This window comes from Agelaius tricolor, unplaced genomic scaffold (assembly GCF_023055355.1).
Source record: "Agelaius tricolor isolate 1412-34295 unplaced genomic scaffold, bAgeTri1.0.p SCAF_2, whole genome shotgun sequence".
NCBI lineage: Eukaryota > Metazoa > Chordata > Aves > Passeriformes > Icteridae > Agelaius > Agelaius tricolor.
The window spans coordinates 13,308,386-13,329,512 of NW_027269262.1; the positions used below are offsets into that span (position 1 = coordinate 13,308,386).

Below are 21,127 nucleotides of genomic sequence, written 5' to 3' on the forward strand. Positions count from 1 at the left end.
AGGAATCACAAAAAGATGCCCCTTTGCTACCCAAGTCTGATTGCCATCGAACTCATGTTCATGCAGCACATTGGAGCAAATTTACATAGGTAGTTTTAAATTCAGTTTTCTGCCTTCTCCTCATATTTTCTCTCTTCTCTCAGTATCCATTGCTTTCCTTCTACCTTTTGTTATCCCTTCATCATTTCTATCTTCAGTCACTCAGTCCCAGTGGGACAGAGCCAGCAGAGCACACCGCTCCTCTTCAGTCTTCTGGCACTGTCAATACTGTGGCAAAGGGCAAATCAATAGTGCTGCATTAGTACCAAGAAAGAAAAAAATGGAAGAGGTCAATTCCTCAGGGAGTTGGTTTGTATCTTTTAAAGGCCACTTTGCACAACCTTTGAATTCTGAAAATACAAGTGAGCTTCTGCAGTTAGTGTAAAAATGTGATCGAGCTGAAAAAGTTCAACACTTCTTGGTTTAACTGAGCAGCACACTGAGGAACCACAGCAAACTGCTGTTTTGAGAGCTGCTGCTCAGCTAGTCAGACATAAAAGCAGACATCAGGTGTAAATTTCATATTTATTATAACAAAAATTATGACATGTTCATTTGTGCATTCAGCTTTAATATAACTCTCGGTATGTAAATGTTCTACAGCAAATGAGCTCTATACAATCATGCTGGTTGTGGCAGCAGTAAGGAACACAAACAAAACGTGTCTGTAAAAGTAAGGAAAGAAAGAGATCGGAGGAAAAAGTGGGTTTCTTTGAACAGTCTACACCACCTGGGCTCTAGCTAACTTGTACACAGCCACACAGTCCATTACGCTTAATGACCATGGCCCAAAGAGTTGCTTAAGAAAAAAGGTCAGTTTTTCAGGTTGTGTCCTTAATGCCAAGGCTACAAAACATGTAAGCATCACTATACAACACTGAGCTATTTACAGGAATTTCCCAATCAACTGTTCTCTCAGAGAAAATTAGTGAATCTCAGTGACTTAAGTCACCTGAAAGAGTAAAGCAACTCCTAGGAGTTAGTCTCCATATTCTACAAATGTCTATCATTTTCAAGACCAAAAAAAGCCTTTTCTCTCAAAGAAATACAGTATTACAATATTACTTAAATCATTTAGCACTGGCTACTGCCCTGCTTTTCAAACAAAACAAACAAGCCATTTTAAAAAATATTACATCATCATCTGTTTCTCAGCAATATATTAAACCTTTTTATTTTTTTATTATTTTTTGTTTTGTTTTCCTGTTTTTACACTTGATATGTTAAGGGAGAGTTAACTATTTTAAACTTTACCAGTCAAGCGTCTCTAGAAGAAAGTCAATGAATATTAAACCTAACAAACTGAAAAGCTGCAGTTATCTGTAGTGGCAGGATAAGGAAAAGGAAGTATATAAAGGAAAAGGATAAGGAAAACCCCTGCTGTAATGCAAGCCCACTGGGTCTCACAGTCAAGTCTCCTTATTTGTTAGTTTATTTCTGAGCAGTAAATAGAGTGGGTCATAGTGGTGTGTCATAATAGTCTGCCAGGTGGTCCATCGGATACTGCTTCTGCTGCTGCTGCTGCTGTTGTTGTTGTTCCTGGTGCTGCTTCATAATCTCCTTGACTTCTTCCTCCAACTCTGGAGGGATGATGAACTGGTCATCAGGATCAGGTTGTGCTGGAGCAGCAAAGTAGCCCCCGGTTTTTCTGAGCGGCGCATCCGTTGCAACTTCAATTAAGTTATGGCTCCTCTCGTGCGGTGCCACGGAGCCGTTGCCCCGCCGCCGCCCAATTGTGCCTGTGGCAGAATACTCAGCCTTCCTGGGAAGGCCGGGCTCATCTTCATTGGCACTGATGACGATCCCTTCGTCACTGGCTTCCACTGGCACTTGGAGCAGCTGCTTCTCCTTGGCTCGGCTGCAGTGGATGTCCACCTCCACCTCTACACGGCTGCCGTTGGTGAACACCCCCTCGATGGGCTCCTCATCGTCGCTGTCGAGGCCATTGTCGGAGAAGGCGCTGGAGAAGGTGGCGCTGGAGAGCTGCCGCTGGAAGGAGTTGGACAGGCAGACGGGGTGCAGCATGCAGCGCTGCTCCCCGGGGTACGCGGGGCTGTTCTCGTTCATGGCCACCTGGGGAGGCTCGTCCGAGGCTGTGGAGCCCACCTCGCTGCTCATTTCCGAGGTGGAGATCTCGCTGCTGATTTCGGAGGCCATGCCGCTGCTCGAAGACGGCATCCCGAGCGCATCTGCGGGCCTGTCCTTGATGACCACGTTGACAGACTGGGGGAAGATGCCTGGGCTGGGGGGCGGGACCCCGTTGAGCTCACAGCAGCAGAAGCTGTCCTCCGTCACGTTGAGCTGAACCACCACGGCGCTGATGCTGTCGTTGCAGCCGTAACTCTGGGCCAAAGTGCAAAGCTTCTTGGCGGCCGCCAGCGCGTCAGGCACGTTTCTGACGGCCTCAACCGCTTCATCCATGGAGAGGCTGTCCCACAGCCCCTTGCTCCCCAGAATGAAGAACTCATCTTGAGGAGTTAAGGTGATGGACTGGACATGAGGACGCGGCACAACACTTGGGTGAAGGAAGGTGTACCCCAAGATTCTTGTTGAATCTGTCACACCATTCACTTTGCCATCCTGAAATTAAAAAGGACAGGAAATTGGCAACAAGGTAAGACAAGGATATACAGTACCTGCCTCTCCTTGTATTCCACTGATGGCTGTTTTTGCAGTACCCCCAACAATGCCATTCACAGACAAGGAGACAGACAAGCAAAGTGACTTGCAAGGAGGTGACAGAGCTGGGATGAGAGCACAGCAAGGGCTGGTTTGCAATGCTGCGTTGCGCTTCCTACACCCGACTGATTTGTCATCAGCACCACCTACACACAGACCAACAAAGCCAAAGGCTGCAACAAAGAGCCATCTATTCTGCTCCTGCAGCTGCAAGAGCCAACTGGACAAGTCTTTTACCAGTGAGTCAGACTTATCCCTCCTCCACCCATGGTATCTGGCTTTAGACAGAGCAAAGCATCACACACTTGATACAGGGGCAGCTCATTCAGTCACAATTCTTCTCTTGCAGCTGTAACAATTGTAGGTTTCATCTTGGCTCATCACTTTAGAAGGTTCATTTTAAAAAACCCTTTAAATTAAGCATGCAAGTCAAATGTAGCAGAGAGCAAGTCTGCATTTCTCAGTCAGCTGAGTTGTAGTGAAATGTTTTACACGCCCCAATTACTTACTACATCTCCACTTAGATATGACATTTCCAAAGGGAGGAGGAGTAGTATCTGAAGGGATAACATCAGTAAAAACGGACGCATTTGAGAAAAGAATCCCATGCACGTCCAAATCCCAGAATCTTGTCCTGGTTAGAATCCAAGCTGCCAGAATAAGCAGAGCAAGTGTCTGAAACAGCAAGTCTGGCTATCTGTCAGCCAGCTGCGGATAGCTGCACCCTGCTAATTGCATATTCAAGAAGAACAGCAAAGGTGAGGATTTACACTCTTTGGGTCCAGCTAATAACTGTAGGGGTTATTATAAAGCAGATAACCATAGAAAAGTGAACCAGGACTAAAAAAGCTTCCTCTTTAAAATCACTCAGGTAAAAAAAAAGCCCTCATGTCAGCTTGTTAACTTTCCCATTAGAAGGCTGACAGCAGCGATAAGCCATCAGTGTACATGAAATCAGTGAGTCATCTGAAGATTCAGCCCAGAAATTTCCCTTTTCCTCTATGGAGCCACAGAATGAGCATGCCTCCCTGATGCACACTATGTTGGAGTAACTCCCTTTCAACTTGTCACGTTTGAGATCCCAATCCTCACCTTTCCCAGGCAAGATCAACAGGCACGTGACTTACTCCACACACACATGCCCACCCTGCTCTCAGGCACACAGCAGGGAGGTTTCTGCCCTTTCCCCCACCATTAGGAGGATTCAATATCTATCTATTCCTCTGCATGTGTCACAAAAGGCAAAGCAAAACTGACAGCAGTGGCTTCAAGCTTCTAAGAAAGGAACAAACAGTTTTCTCCTCTCTCATGGTTCAGCTGAGTACAGGGTGAGTTTTCCTCTTGGGCAAGTGCTCTCTTCAAGAGCAGCCTGTCAAAGGGCAGTTCTGGGAACACAGCTCAGACAGCAAAGTCAGCCTGCCAGGAGCAAGAAGTCTCCTAAGGGAAGGACGGCATTGCTCCAAGTGCTCTGCCCTCTCATCCTTTTTAATTGGAAAAGCTCTCCATGACAGTTCCAACACAGCAATTCCTCTCCCATTAGAAGGAGAGTATTTGCTTTCCTCTTTCAATGCAACATGCTAACAGCTGCTCACTCTTGAAAGCTAATGGAAGTCCAGCATGACAATGGAATGGAAAAGCAACTTGATTGCATGGTATGAATAACCTTGAAAGCAGAAGTGCAACTGAAGAACCCACACATGAACATCACCTCCTAGAGGTTACTGATATCAACATGTAATTTCATGCACTGCTGTGCAAATGCTCTCCAATGAAGCTGCAAGTTGCAACATTCCCCAGCTGTCCTCTAACCTCTGTGATAATGGCCTTATGCTGCTTAATCCTCTTCAGCTCTTCTTCACAGCTCATCACGTAACACCTGGACAAAGGCAGAGGTTTCCCATTGCGGCAGAGAACGGTTTGGCACTTCCCCACGTTTGCTGAGGTTAGCGTGAAGCATCCACCAGGGTCCATGGGATCATGTTTTATATGGCAAAGGACAGCAGAGCCTCCAAGTTTCTGTCCAGCTGTTCCAAGTTTCCTGGAATTTAAACAAAACAGTGATTGTTCTTTAATTGGAAAACAAGTATTAGGAGCACTGTGGAGAAACAGCCGCTGTTCCACAACCAGAGGCATTCGGGGCACTGGCTCTATTGATCACTGGGACAGAAACAGAAACAAAAGTCTCCACTGAAGACTGTGACACTACAGCAGCAGCACTGCAGGGATCCCACATGCAACTCTCAGGCAGGGTGTTATTTTCACATATGCTAGTCAAATAAGCTCAATTTTAGAAAAAAAATCTTTGCACTTCTAAGAGTTTCACAGTTGTCTTTTCCTTTTCATCTAATAGATATTTGTTTAAAGGTCAGATAGAGCTTTGGCTTCTGAAGCTATGGAACTTATTATAAAAATTATAATTCTGTCTGTAATAACCCTCTACTTTTGAGCAAAAGCAAAAGGCAGAGATTCACTGTTTTGTGATATCTTCAGGATAATGCTCTTAAAAGTTATCAAATTATGACCAAAAAAATAACAAATCAGAATCCTGAGGAGAGAATGGACAACTAAATTTGCAACCAAGCCTCAATGTGCTTTCTACATTATGTTTTACAAATAGAAAACTCTAAACTCTAGGAGTGCTGCATATCATCTGTAAGCATCAGTGAGTGGCTAAATGCAAAAATGCAAATGAAATGAATACTATTTCTGGTTCTCCAAAGAAATAAAGAAATGGTTAGCCAATTTTGATTGGAGACCAAAAAAAAAAAAAGAAAAAAAAAGAAAAAAAAAAAAGAGCTTTTTGTAGGAATGCTGCATTCCTCATAAATTGCATTAGTAGCAAACAAAAAATAAAACCACTTAATAAGTACTTCCAGTACTCAAATTTGTTATTATTTTTGAATATTCTAAGTATATGGCAACCACCTTCTCAGTTAGCAGTCTGAGGCACTGTTATAAGCAATTATGGGAAGGAAGTGTTTTCTCCCTTATGTATGTAAGAGTCAATGCCACCCTACTGTTTCCCTATCTTTTCCAATACAACAACTTCAGTATTGTTCCTTTCCAAGGGTGCAGAAATTCAACGAGAAGCAATGCTACTTTCAATTTGATCAATTTACTCAGTCTCTAAGCTGCTTATTTGCTTTTCCCTCTTGCTTCCCTGACCTCTTCACTCTCCTCTGTTCAATTCCCTTCATACTCCTCCTTCACCCAGTGTCTCCCTAGGCACAATTTCTTCTTCTGACCAGAACAGCACACGGTTTCCAAACCACTACACAGAACTACTATTACACTCACAGTGACTCACACAACTCTCTGGAGCTTGTGATAGGTCCTGCTCAAATAATATTCAAAGGCCAAAGGGATTTCTAAGAAGTCAGACTATGTGTTTTAAATATTTGCATAACCTTAAATAACCTGAATTGGTATGCAGAAAGGATGAGTTCAGGCTTTGCAGGCAGCTGTAGCAAGGAAGTTTAAAAAGATGATCAAGACATTGATACCACTGACTTGGTTATGGCCAATTGTAAACCTTAATACTCAGGAGATGATACCAAAAAGGAATAAACCTCCACCCACCACTTAGTCATGAGCATTTTAGTAACTTTGCAGGTGAGTTGGGATTTTTTTGTTTGATTGGAGAGGTGTTGGGATTTTTCTCCCTGCACCTTAAAGGAACTGAGGCAATATTCACAAAACAAGCAATAAAAGGAAACACTGTAGCCAGATACTTTTTTCCTCCCCTCTCACATTTCTTCCAAGCAAGAGCAGGTGCCTGACCCGAAAGCAAAGAAACTGCACTGTCAGCACAGACAAGGTAAAAACAAGCTTCAGATCCAAGACTCACCTCTGCATAACGATGAACGTGTTGATCATGTATTCTTCCTCATTCTTTGTTTTCTGCAGCTCTTCTGCCAGGATGTCACTCATTGTGCACTGCAGCAGGTAGGGCACTTCCACATTGCGGTCCCCATCAAACACACCATAAAGCGCCTCCCGGTTGTCGCAGAAGTTGTTGGCTGAAAGTGCTGCCACACACAGCCTAGGGAAAAACAAAGCAGGAAAACATCAGGGGTTCTATCCCACTACTAGTTTCTCAAGTTATTTTGACCAGAGAGATGCAGCCTGCTCTGAGCTTTAACCACCTCTGGTCACAGGTATTTCAGGACTGCTTTCTGAGCTGTGGGGGACGAGTCAGGCCCATCAACAGTGCTAAAACATGGAGAGACACTGAAGGTTCCAGCTAAGCCCTAAGGATTCTTCCTCTGTCACAGACATGTTTTGTGAAAAATCCTTTCCTTAGGATTTTTTCTCCTGAGAAGCTGAGAGGCCTCAGGAACAAAATGTAAACAATGATTATCTGCTGCTGTGGAATGCAAGAGGTGGATCTGTGATTGGTCTCACGTGTTGTTTCTAATTAATGGCCAATCACAGTCCAGCTGTCTCAGACTGTCTTGGTCAGTCACAAGCCTTTCTGATCATTCTTTTCTATTCTTAGCTAGCCTTCTGATGAAATCCTTTCTTCTATTCTTTTAGTATAGTTTTAACATAATATATATCATAAAATAATAAATCAAGCCTTCTGAAACATGGAGTCAACATTCTCATCTCTTCCCTGGTCCTGGGACCCCTGTGAACACCACCACATTCCTCCTTTTCAGCACATGAATTTTTTATTGTAAAAATGGGAGGGAAAGTATCTCTGAAGCATCACCAATTTAAACTGCACTTGCTGCTCCAAAAGCCATCCTTGGGATCTAGCGTGCTGATAACCAAGTTGTGTGTCAAATCAGTTAAGAGTCAGGAAAGGCTTGCTGGCACTTGCTACGGAAACCTAGGTAGCAGAAGATTTCTAAAAAGGTATTTGAGGAACAAAGAAAGATTCATGACATTGCCAGCAACAGAGACTAGCAGACTCTTGGTACATTATTTGTCAAGTGCTGCCTTTAGTCACAGGAGCGCCACACACTATGAATATTCAGAGTTTTGGCCATTCTGTCTCTTCTTTAGTATCTCTGATTTGCTTGGTAAACATCCTTTGGTTGAAGATAAAGAAGCTTTGCAAAGAGGAAAATGCTTTTAAACACTCAGATCTTTTGCAAGTAGCAGAGTCTTGCATAGACCAAATGTGTCAGCTGCCCTTGTATCTTAGCAACTTCCCTAACAAAGACCCAAAGGGAGAGCCAGGCAGGAGAGCTCGGTACACAAATGGAGGGACGTGGCTTGGCCTCTGCAAACCCTAGAACGTCCCCAAAGCTTGCACTGAGGAAAGGATCTCTCTGTCTCGGCACAGAGGCGCTCACAAACAGAACCGTGCCAGGCCGTACTTGTTCTTGACGCCGGATGCCTCCGTGTAGCCGTGGCTCCACACCGCCGGCGCTCCCGACGCGTCGCCCGCCGATGGCTGGTCGATCTTGAAGCACCGGATATTGCTGCAAGGAGAAAGGAAAGGGGAGAGATGCAATGGATGGACTTGTTGACTTGATGATCCAACTTCAAATGTGAAAAGGACACTCTTTTTACTCTCTCAGTTCTTTAAGACATTTAATGGTAGAAAACAAAGCAGGACATGCAAGGTGGTTACCTTTAGGTGCCTGTATGCAACCAACAATAACTGAGCTGCTGTGAGTGAGGTGTCAGCTGCACTACTCTGTTTAGCTGGCCTGTATTTCCCTGCCTTCCACCCCTAAGTATTTGCTTCAAACCAGGCCCTGCAGGAATACAGAGCTAATTTGCCACTAGTTTGATGAAAGCCAGTACAGCCAAGTGACTTTTTAAACTTATGCATCTCCACACATTTTAACAAGTTTCTCTGCTCTTTTCATTGGACTCAAATGAAATCTCCTGTGTGACCCACAGGACCCCCTAAACGGAAAAAAACCCTTTAAAATAGTTGTTTAGAAACAACAATATGTAGTAACAGCCTTTTATGAAAACACCCACAAAAGAGAAATCAGCTCCATCCTGATCCTGCACAAACCTGCAAGAGCCAGCCTGTGGTCCTGACCAGCAGGCATAGCCCTTATGCATTGCCCATTTGTGCAGTCCAATTTTTCCACACAGGCCCTTGATCCTCTACCCTCCAATTTACTACCAACATAGCCTTTAGCCTGAATTTCAAGTATCTCCTGGAGCATAGTAAAGACTTTAAAAGGGCCCAGCCCTCTCTGTTTATACTCTTCTCTTCACAGCCCTGTATTGCTGGGAGAGATGACCTACCCCCTGCTCCCTACTGCTCTCTTCCAAAGGCAGGAAAAGCGAGCTCCCCACATGCTGCAGACACTTCAAAGGCACCCAAACCTTTCATGAACCAAATGAGACATAAAAGGACACAAGCAGAAAGGTCTAACTGTTCACTCTGAGCATTCTTTTTTCCTCTAAATCCCCACCTGACCTGAACACACAGGAAAGTCTTCTGCATTGCAAAGCCTTCCTCAAATAACCTAAAGTACTGTCACATCCAGTTTGATTTCTTTTTACATTAATAACCAGGATGTACATCAGTGAGGGCAGACTAAAAGCCAACAAATTACATAAATAATGTTGGAACCACATGTGTTTTAAGTTCTTGGTTTTGCAGCCCTCTGTGTGACAAAGAAGAGGCAAACATCTTGCCATGACTATTAAAAAGGTTAACTAACCCCAAATCAAACTGGAAACCTGGATCTCTTCTAAAGTAGCAGAGATTTTAATTCTGTTGCACTGCCAAAGCAGGACACTCATGAGCAAACACATTTGCATTGCAGACTTCTCATACAAGGCATTTATCTCCAGGGCAGAGGAACCTGGGTCACAAAAGTTTCTTTTTGTTTCTTTTTTAACTGGCTCCTGGGCAGGTCAAGGACCCAGACTTGTCTCAAGGCTTCCCAGCAGTGGTGAAAAAAAAAAAAAAAAAAGCTACCTCAACACACTGGTTCCAGCCTCCTTAGGGGCATCAGTACAAACAGACCATGTGTCCTGAAGGGAATGATACCCAGCAGAACATCCTATGCAGGCAATACAGGCCAAGGCTTCTGGACAGCCTGGCTTCTTTTCCCCTTAATTTAAAATGACTGTTACAATTGAACTAGATGCTGGCTCTTAAAAATCAGAGTAACAGATCTTTTTTTTTCTTCATTTTCATTTTAATTGCTAATGAAAATTCTTACATCCAATAAATCACTTGGCAACATCCTCCCAAGTATGCAAGCTTCCTTTAAGATCTCCATACATACTAAAAAAGCAAGCATGCATGACAGGACTCTTCTTACCAGCACTGAGAATACATATTAACCTACTACCTGCTTGAATTCTGCCAGGGCACAGATGGAGAGCTGCCTTTCACATGCAGAAGGAGGATAAAAAAAGTACCAAGTGCACAAGTATTTTTGTGCCTGCCACAAAAATCAAGTGAAAGAAGCACCTCCTCCCTCACAGTCAATTATAGCAGAATACCATAAAAGTAAGGGTAGCATATCAGACACTGAGAAACCCCTCAGGAGGCCTGAAACACCCGATTGTGTCTAATGAACACAAATGAACATAATGGACCTGTGATTTTAAGAATAATAATTTTTAAAAAACCCCAAAACTAAAAAAAAACCCCAACAAATCCTACAACAACAACAAAAAACTCCCCCCAAAAAAATAAAAAAACAAAACAAAACCCAAAAAACCCAACAACAAACAAACAAAAAATCCATCCGCACTGCCAATGCCAAAACAAATAGCAAGGAAAATGCATGTGCAAGAGGGAAAAGTTTCCTGTGAATTAAAGACCACACATATGCCAGTGAAAATACAGCATTTAACTGGGCCACACTACTCTTCAACTGCTTTGAATTTAAATTTGTACAAGAATGCTACCATGCACGATGCTTGAATGCTTAAGTGGCAAGAGAATGTGTGACCATCTTGTCTTCTGGGTTATACATAAGAAAAGCTGGTGTTTTCTAAGTTTTGACACCATTCATTAACTCTATAAAACATGTATAGCTTTTCCCCTATGAACCAGAGCAATATTACACACTGCTTCTTCAGGAAGATTTCCTGTATGCAAAGAACAACTCTTAAAATAGAGGCATGCCCCTTTTTTCACTGTCTGCTGCAGAATATGGACTCTTGTTTTCATCTCTGAGAAATCATCATTACTCAAATTTCCACCTATATTTTGAAAATCAGCAGATTCAAGCTAAAAGTAAACTAGTGTAAATTTCCCTTGTTTGCACAACAGATGAGAGTTGCTGCTCCAGTGTCTGATCTTAACCATTTAAAAGCAAACAACACGAAGTAACTACTCAACCCCTAAAAAGTAAATCAATCCTTCTTGGAACCATTTGAGGTTTAAGAATAAAAGAGATTTAGAAGGAAACTTGGAGCTGGTGCAGTTCAAGGCAGCACCACTGTCCACAGATTATCTGGTTTACTGGAACAGCTCCTCACCACACTGCAGAAGAAGGGACAAAACACTTAGGGAATTTCAGTTATGGATGACACTTAAATCCCACAGGAAACAAACAGGTAGACAGGAAGGAAACTGAGGGTCCCAAAGCAAAAGAACCAGTTTCTCTACAAACAGAGTGAGTCTTTAGCAGTTTAAATATAAAAAACCATATAATTTCTAGCACAGAAGCAGACAGATATGAAGAAACAGTATGTGAAGAGGTAAAAAGCAGCACAATGGCAAAGACAGACCCAAGCAGGATGAATGCAACAAAAGCAGCTATATCTCATCAGTGGTGTAGCAGCAGACATCAGTGGTATAAAATACATCTTTTGGCTGAATTTAGTGTCAGAAAAAAATGCAATCCAACTGGCCCAATGGTGCTTACATCAGACTAGCAGACCCCTCCAGGAGTTACAACTGAAAGCAATTGCACCAAATTGGGTAAAGTCATCCTCTTCAATGAAGCATCAATTTCAGACCTATTCACACTATCTGTTACTTTCTGATCCACTGGCAACAGGGAATCATATCCCTTAAAAGAGATTCCACTTCTGTGTATTGTGTTTTTCACATCTAGAATTGTCCTGCTCCTTCCCGACTCTGTAAGGTAACTTACTTCAGAAGCTCTAGGGTTTTGTGATCCAGGGCTAATCTGGGATTTCCAGTCAGGTCCAGCTCCTGCAGTTTTGGAGGCAGGTTTTCAGGCAATGTGACTTCACTCAGTTCATTGCAGCTTAGGTCCACACACTGCAAAAGGAAAACAGCCAAAAAAGCAAGAGAATTCAGCTGTCATCAAGATCATACAAATTTTGACTAAATGTGATAATGCATGTTTCATGAACAATAAGGGCTGCAATCAAGACCTAAGACCATTCATTTAAGTAAGTGGTTCTTACAAAAGAAATTCTTACATGGCATTTAGCCATCTTGCCAGATGTCTGGGACACCTAGAAACACGTTCCTTCCATTTCCATCTCTAGTCAGGTGTCATCTTGTTACAAAACCAGTAAGTTTTGTCTGCTCTTCACAGAGATACTCAGTGGATTTTCAGTGATTTAAAAAAAATGTTTTTAATGAAAACAGTCTCTTAATAGACAAAGGAAATGGAGGTGAGTACAGCTGGGGCTTCTAAGCCACTGGCATCAGGCTCCCAGGAATTCAGTATTTACTGAAGGATATTAAGAAAAGCAGTGTTATTAATGTATGCAGAAGGGAGGAGTAGAGGGGGAAAGTATTGGAGCAGTTTTAAACATGGTTTTAATTAGTGTCATCTTAGATGGATTTGTATTTAAATACGAAATCAATAAAAAGAGTGAAAAAAAAATATTTCAAAAATACAAAACAGCAAAGAAACTTGCAGGCTGTCTACCAGCTCAGCACAAATCAACTAGAACAAGTGCACTATAATGATAAAGTCTCCAAACATTGCTTAAAGATGCATATTCAAATGAAAGTTAATACACAGGAAAAAATAGGGTATACGAGAACAAAATCAAATCTCCAAACTACTAGAAGGATGACTAGTGTAGTATGCCCCAAAAACTAAGGAAAAAAAGTAATTCTGAGAGGACAGAGAAGATTGGTATTTAACAGAGGACAGAAGAACTATCTACATCTTTCTGAAAGGCCATTTTCTACTTTCAAGTTGCAAAAGTGAGAGACTTCAGAAACTTTAATAGAAGAGCTGAAAGGGGCAGAGGGAGACTTTTTCAAGCTGCACATTTTGACCATTCTGTAATTTCCATCAACGTAAGAGAGGCACTTTCATTTTAGTAGGTATATTCAAAGACATTGGCTCCTGATCTGCAAGCAGACACAAGATAACCTACTAAATCCTGGAAAAGAACAGTCTCCAAACATTTTATTTAAAAAGTGCAATGAAAATAAAAATTTTTGACCCAAATCTTGAATCCTGAGATTGTCTATTATGGAAGCTTTATTATCTATGAAGAACAAACTGCTGACGTTATCTAAGCCTGATAAGGACATCAAAGTTTGAATCAGTCACGCAAACAAAACAGCAGACAGCTTAGCAGCAGTTATTCCAGCCAGTTTCTCCTCTCTGCACAACTGCTTGCTGCTTCCAGAGAGCCAGTAATTACTTTGCAGATTAAGGAAGCTGCCTGCAGGCCTTGCTGTGTTCAACACCTCCATGCCATTACATATTTGATGGAAGAGCATGCTGGAATGAAAAGTACAAGCACCAGGAATTTCATTGTTCTTCTTAAATGCCCAGTGTGCCCCAAGACAGCGACACTCTACAGCACATCCCTTGGCTCCTAGGCACTAGTGAAGATGGTTTATCAGGTTGGAGTTTCTTAGGAGTTGCTTGTACTTGTTGAAGAATATTCTAAGAGGGACTTGGTGTGTTAAATTCAGTCTTTGTTCTACTCCACAGGCAAGCAGGAAAGTTTATTTCCTAACTTATCCCAATTTCCTCCTGTGTTATTTTAATGCGAGCTGGTTTTGCCCCGCCCATGCAGCACCAGAAGAACAACTGCAACTGCACACAGGATTTTGCACAGGATGGGCCAGCTGGAAGACAGGGTTTAACAAGGAGCCTCTGCTTAGGCTGCTGCTTTCACAGATTTATAACTGTTGTGTTCAAGGCTGGAAGGGACTTGGGTTATTTCCACTTGTTGCTGAAGGTGCTCATACCAATGTTATCCTATTTGTCTTTTTTTCTTTTTTTTTTGTTTGTTTGTTTGTTTGTAAAGCAAGGAAGTCACACAACAGCTGCAGGAACGAGTCTGCTGGGGCACTGACTCAGGTGTGAGTGCTTCCAGCTGCTCAGCCGTTCACAGAAGACATTTCATGGTGCACAGGGCAAACCTAACTCTGACAGTATAAATACCTGTCATAAAAGACAATAAAAACCCTAAAAATACTAAAAATATAATGTCCAAGGTCTCCACTGGGGTCTTTAAAAGAGAGGACAACACACAACTTCTGTAGCCCTGACCGTAGCGTGAAAAAAGGCTTAGAGACAATAATATGTTTAAAATGACCTTGTGTCTGGAAGTCCTGGAGTTATTGCAATTGTAAAAGCATCATCATTTACCCTAGTCTTCCTTCTAAAATCATTTCAGACAGCATAGTAACTGCTGTTACTAACTGTTCCAGTGACACTGACACCAAAAACATAATACGTCAGCCTCTCAGGCTAATTAAATACAGAAGCAAAAAAGCCATTACCTCAGGTAACAGAGTTTCCCCAGGAGTTTAGAGTGAATGTCACTTCAGTTAAAATTAATCATCAAATATGATATAATCACAGAGGTGACATTAGACTAGATGACTTGGTGCTTTGCTACAAACAAGCTTATTTCACCAAGTGACCAAATCCACGGTTAAAGAAATAAATTCTGCACTTCAGCATATTTTGAATGCCACCCCATATCTAAGAAGGAGCTCGAGTACAGGCAAGAAATGGATACAGGCAGGCAGCACATGCTTAATCTCCAGACTGATAAACACCAACCCTGACCTAGAGAAATCACCCGAAGGCCAGAACCCCTATGTCTAACAAGGCACATTCCCATCTGCTATGAACTCATCTCACGTAAGTCAAAACTAGGCTTGACTACTGACCAGGCATTTTCCTTCCACAGAGGTGGAGGCAAAGAACACTTTGCCCTCTTAGATTAAGCCACACGTTATCCCTGCATTCCCAAACCACTTAGTGACGTCCATGTCTCTTTCTTTTGCTGAAGAGAACTAAACCATAGGGAACCAGCAGGAAGAAACTGCCAGCTCTTCCAAGAGCATTCTGCTGCTCAATGTGGCCAAGCAGCACTTTAAATATGACACCTCTGTAAAGCATTCTGTTTTCCCCAAGATGCACAAACAAAAGGAAAAAGGTGACTGTTCCCTATCAGTATGTTTACGTTATCTTTTTTTTTTTGTTAACACCACCCTCACATTTTTAAAGAAATGTTTACCATGCAGAGCCTCACTCCCCCACCCCAATTCTTCCTCTGAGAAAAAAGGCTTTACTTCTGATTGATTCTAAATGGCCCTCTGCTTCCTCTGACCATTGTTCCAAAGAGGGAGGAGTATTCAAACCTCTGAGTTTGTTTGAGATTTCCTGGCTGAAACCACAAAGCTCATCTTTACATATACTCACTTGTCCAACAGAATTATTGCTCCTGCTGCTTTCCATGACCCCAGACACTGAGGCACACACAGCAGGCTGGGAACTTAGCCTTTTGACTTCACAAAGTGCCAGAAGGACACTTAAGTTGTTTTGAGTCCCTGAATAGGTAATCAGTTCTCAGCCTCAGAGAAGAACAGATTTTTTTGCTGTATCACAAGATTTGTATGCTGTGAGACAACAGTCTCCCAGCTCTGTCCAGCAGAAAGGGCACACAGTGCAAATTATTCTGCACTAGAGCCAGGCAAGAAGCAGAGGAACTCAGTTCACAGAAGGTAAGGAATAGCGTTCATAGTGTGGTCAAGCGAAGAACGCCCCCCTCAAAAAGAAACATCGGAAAAAGTACAGAATTACTTCTGGAAACACAGACAGGAGACAGATTAGCTAATCTTCCTGTTGTGCAAAATATGACTGCAATTAGGAAAATGAAAGTTGATTGCCTAAATACTCAAATCTTGCGCTTCTTGAATCTATCTCTGTCCCTGAGGTCTATCCTGTAGCTTCCGCAGTTTTTCAGACGTGCTCTAAACAAAGTCCATTCCTACAGAATCAACCAATTGCCAAGGCAGCAAGAGTTAATTACACACAGCTCTTGCCAAATGTTTAAGTCGTATGAAAACAGACTGTCACAGGAAGACAATTAACACTTATCTGCCAGAAAAAATACAGTGCAAACAAGGTAAGCATAAAATCAGATTTTGAGGCTCCTCTTCATTCCACTCTGAGGCTGCACAGGGGCACATAATTTGCATATAATTTTAGAGGAGAAAGTAGCTGTCAGATCCCCATACTCTCTGAGAATATACTATCCCATAGCAATGAGAGACGCGAGGGCAGAAAAGAACTGGTAAAATTGCGTTACGTTTGCTTCTTCCAAAGCACATTCATTCCATACCTTTATTTCAGAAAGCTGCATGACTTCTGGGAAGACTTCAATGCAGTTGGAGTGAGCAATTACAGTATGCATACGTCTGCAGTTCATGATGGTTGTTGGAATGGCTTTCAGTTTGTTCCCACTAATATCGATTTCCTCCAACTCTTCCAGCTTGGCCATTTTGCTATAAAAACAAGAATTTGAGAATTTTCCTTCTAATAGATGCATATTTTATTTTGAAGTGGTGATAAGACCAATGGTTTTGTTACTTTAAGAGAACAAAATCACAGACTTTGATTCTTGTTCACAGCAGTGCCTGTCATCTCTCCTCATGTCAGATGCTAACACAGTTGTGGAACAAAATGCGTACTTCTTCTGTCAGTGTTTGTTAACGCTACCTTTCAAATTACTTATTTTGCTTACATCCCCCCTACTCACCAGCTCACTTTCACTCTTTCCTCCTTTCTCCCCCTTTCTATCAACTCCAGTTTCTCACTACATCTCTCTACCTCACATTTTCCCCTCCTGCTTCTAGCACCCCACTCAGCCCTTCCCCCTAAATGCATCTCCTTCTCCTTGCTGCTGAAGCCCAGCTGCTCAGAATATCACACAAGGACAGAAATGTCTCTTCCATTATTTATTGGCATCTCTTCTTCAAGGTTGTACCCCATCAGTTTTACAGTACATCTTACACTTGAAAGATTTCTGATTAAAACAGAGTGAACTGAAAGCACAGAAATTGCTGCCAAGGCAGAATCTCCTTCTGGAGTTGAGAGGATTTTTCCTTAGAGGAGTTTAGTCCACTTCCAGAGGACATTTCCAGATAGCTGTGCTCACAACTCTCTTGTGAGGAGAAGCTCACCAGGTGTAAGCAAAGTTACCAAGCCAGGGAGAACAAAGGACCTCCTTGCTTGGCTTCCAAAAGCATAGAGTGACCATGCTGAATTAGCCCAGCTGAGAAGAGTTTCAAGTGCCACAAAAACTCACCAAGTAACAAGCATCACTCACTTGTCTGCACTGCAAAGAGGGTACCAATGTGCAGGAGGGCATAAGGGGGGGAATCCACCCACTGTGGTACCACTGCACCCAAAATGCAGCCTCTGCCACCACATTCCTGCGCAATTCGGTTCTCACTGTGAAAACACTTCATGATGCCCACCCACCCGTGGGCCAGAGACAGTGAAACAAGTTCCTTACCTTGCAGGGAAGCTCTGTAGGCGATTGTAAGCCATGTGCAAGATTTTCAGGTGTGGGTGGCCTGTTAACAAGGGTACACATTTATCTGTGAGGTTGTTATTGGTCAAATACAACTCCTGCAAGATGCTATGGGTTTCTTCAGAAAGGGTGGCTGGAGGAAGCATTTCCAGTTTGTTGGCAGAGGCATTAAGAAATCTCAGGCTGCAAAGAGAAGTTACATAAGGGAGTTCAGTCAAACATCCTGCAGGTTTTGTCTAGAAATATAAATAAAAATCTCTTTTTAAGAGTTAGCTTAAGATAGTCATAAGGTAAAGGTCAAAAGCAACAAGTTCACAACGGACCAAAAGTCTAGCATTACATGAGCAAAACTTCTGATCATGTTTTTAATAACCACATTTGTAAGAACAAAACATCAGCAAACGGAGTACATCAAAGTGCCTCTCTCATGTTATCAAGAGCTCTGTATCTCCAATGTTACTACAGCTGTAGCTACAGGTAAGAGCAATAACAAACCACATAATTTCCATACTCATTATATGTAAAAATGAGTTCTGTATTCATCATCAACGAACCATGAGAATTGCCTTTCAAGTGACTAAACAAGTCAATGGTAAAAAAGCCAGTCAATTTTTCAGTATTGGTCTAAGGTGCAGGCAGTATTTTGTTCAAACATTCAGGCCTGAAAACAATTGCAAAATATGAAAAGTACTCTTTGAATATTTGAATGAATAAAGATGCAACAATCACAACAAAAACCAAAACCTGAGACCAAACAGTAATTTATGCTTTTAATTTTAAAGAGAAACTGTGCTAGTAGCAAATTAAACTTTAAAAGTTACATCCTTGCTTGCTGATGTGAGCAGCAAGAGAGCTTTATCTCTGCATAGCTTTTCTGAGTGCCCTTCCCCTGTGCCCCAACACAGCAGAAGCCCATGTTTTTGTAGTCCCACCACAAGGGACAACAACTAAAGGAGCACAGAAATTGAGCTATTCTTTCTCCCCCAAAGGCCTTCTCCAGGATGGGAATAAGACCTGCTGAGGCATAGGCACTGCCCATTCCTGCCAGCGAAATTCTTTGGGCAGAGGATTTGTTAGGGGAGTGTGGTGACCATCACAGCAGCACCGTAGGTATCTTGATGGCTACAACTCTCACCAGCAATTCCAAACAAATGGAAAAATAAGACTATTTATCCTTTAGTAACCAATTCTGGCATGAGTGTGCCTTTTCAACAGATATAGGACCTCTCTTCCTTCCTTCTGTTTTCAGAAAGGACTGCCTTGGAGCAATGCAGAAGGAAGTGTGGGCTTGCCAGTCTGCAGTGACTGCGTTCAGACCAGGCTGTCCTGCTCCTACCAAAGAAATGGGAAGAGGCAGCTGCAGAGAGCAAGGCTGCATTCAAGAAAAAAGACACATAAATGTGCTGTCCCAAGCCTGTAAAGCCCACTGATTAGGACACAAAAGGTAGGTGCGCTGCTGTCCTCAATCTTAAGAGAAAGTGATAAAATATTGATGGCTGCTCCCATGCACACAGGAGTCCACACTGACCTTTAAGGTCTATTAATGAATGAAGTGGATTTGCAGGAGTAGCAGCTGGTTCAGACTTGCTCAGCAATAAATAAGGGTCAGGCATGCTACAGGAGTCACATGGAATGCCAAAGGATTAAAAAAACCCCACAATTTCAATCAGAAGCAAAAGCCTCTCAGCACTGCACAGAACTGAAACCAGGTTAGCTGTTTTACACAGACAGAGGAGCCCACTTCAGAGAAACAGTTTAATCCTCAAGCTCATTCATTATTCACAAGAGTGCTAAAAATCCAGAGGAGGAAGGGAGGAGAGGAAGGATTAGTACAGAGAAGAAAGTAAGAAGCTGAAAGGGATTTTTAATTTATTTATTTATTCTAAAAAGATGCTCAATTTCACCCTTTAGCTACAAACTAAAAATATTCTAAGCTCATTCAAGGCTGGATCATTAAACCGAAGCCTACCGCATCAACAGATCCTGTGCTTAATTAAACAGCAGCAAGTACAGCTATTACTAAAGTACAGACAGTTACTACTTTGGCAACTTCAATCAAATGTGCATGGTAGTCTTCCCTCTCCACAAGATAAAGGCACTTTGATTAACATTAAAGTCACAGTATTTTTTGTACTATTCATAGTACAAAATGGTCATCTTCAGCTCAAGCTGGAAAGGCTTAAGAAACAATTAGGTTTAAGGGTGCTGGAAAAAGTGAGTTGTCACAGAAAGATGGGGATAAGAGGTGACAGCAAAACACACCCTGAGAATGGTTCTTCTTCAGAAGAGCATGACCTGTATCGTAGTTTTGTTCTTGCGAGCTGCATGAGAATAACCTGCAGTGTTTCACAGGTACCAGCAGCCAAAGAGGTGATTTAGAGAGCATCATAGCCCACATCATAGCCCATGGCTGTGAAGTCTGATCAAGAACTGCTAGCCCAAAGGACAACTAAAAGCTTCAATTAAGAAAAGGTACATTACTCTGATACAGCTGAAATTAATACAGTGTACTATACTGCAGCCATTTTAGATTCAAAAGAAAAAATTAACCATTCTTCTGTTTTCAATAAACTTTCAATATTGGTGAAATGTAACAAGATGTTCCAATTTGCTCCCTCACTGGTAATAAAAGTGAGTGGAATCTGTGTGTTCCTGTCAGAAATAAGTTTTGATGCATGTATTTTCTAATGGGGAAGGGAGAGAGGAAAGTTGATGCTCTGCACACACATACCATTCCCCCCACCCTGATCTTCTGCTAAATCTTCCAGGGAGTGATACAATGACACTGGAAATAAATCCCCATCATCCTAACCTACAGCCTACTGCCTTGTTGTGAACAAAGGTTAGGTAACTACTAAGAGTTTTGCCAACAGCTTAGAACAGGAACCCTCTGGTAGCAGAGTGTCTGACCATAAACAACTGACAGCCAGGGTCAGAATAGTCACACACTCATCTCTGTCTCCAGATGACATAATTAGAATTAAATCAGCTTTTGGAAATGAGTGTGTTGCTTGCTTACATGTTTTTAGACCAGTTGTTACATTAAAATGGCAAAAAACATTCTGACATAATAATTCTTTCAAGATATTGTCTAGATTTAAAAATAAAAATGAAATAAAATAAAATAGGGACACTATTCTTTGGGTAGAGAACAGAATGAACCATCAGATTACTAGTACCAAATATTTATCAATTCTGTACTATAATCTTATGTTAAAAACAACAACAAAAAAACCCCCAAGCAAACACCCCCCCCCCAAACAACAAAAACCCAAAAACAAACAAAAAAGAAAACCAAAAAAACCAACCCAAAGAAACCCTAGAACAAAAACCCAACAACCAAAAAACCCCAGCAAAACCTACAACTGTAGTTGCCCCTCAGGTTTTCCCTCACACTGGTTTAACACAGAAGTCCTCCTCCAGGTTATTTCCACTTCCCTATTTCTTCATCCTTGTGCAATGTGCCAGCTGCTACCTTAGAAGGCCCATCTTATAAATGCCCTCCAGAGGAGTGGAGATTTACTTGGGCACAACTGTTCCCATCCCTCTTGTGCATGGACTTGAACTGATTCATGTTCCTTGAAGATTTCCCACTCATTCTGCTTATCAGATGGAAGCAGAATGTCAAGTATTAAAGCTCAGTCCAAAATTAATTGTTTCCCCTTTCCAATTCCACCCACACACTATACCACAAGCTCATGAAAAAACTACAGCATCACTATGAAGACCTGGATTCAGCAGC

The 21,127-nt window shown here is 42.1% G+C and overlaps 1 protein-coding gene across 1 annotated transcript in view; it reads right to left on the bottom strand.

Moving 5' to 3' along the window:
* Positions 1-545: 545 nt before the first annotated feature.
* PHLPP1 (PH domain and leucine rich repeat protein phosphatase 1) overlaps positions 546-21,127 on the bottom strand; it is a 136,910-nt gene continuing 116,328 nt past the window's right edge. The window contains exons 11-17 of the mRNA XM_071453407.1: positions 17,368-17,568; positions 16,192-16,354; positions 11,760-11,890; positions 8,046-8,150; positions 6,566-6,760; positions 4,528-4,756; positions 546-2,619 (exon numbers count right to left, since the gene is read on the bottom strand). Coding sequence (XP_071309508.1) covers positions 1,498-2,619; positions 4,528-4,756; positions 6,566-6,760; positions 8,046-8,150; positions 11,760-11,890; positions 16,192-16,354; positions 17,368-17,568 — 2,146 coding nt within the window. The 3' untranslated portion in view covers positions 546-1,497. The remainder of the gene's footprint in view (positions 2,620-4,527; positions 4,757-6,565; positions 6,761-8,045; positions 8,151-11,759; positions 11,891-16,191; positions 16,355-17,367; positions 17,569-21,127) is intronic.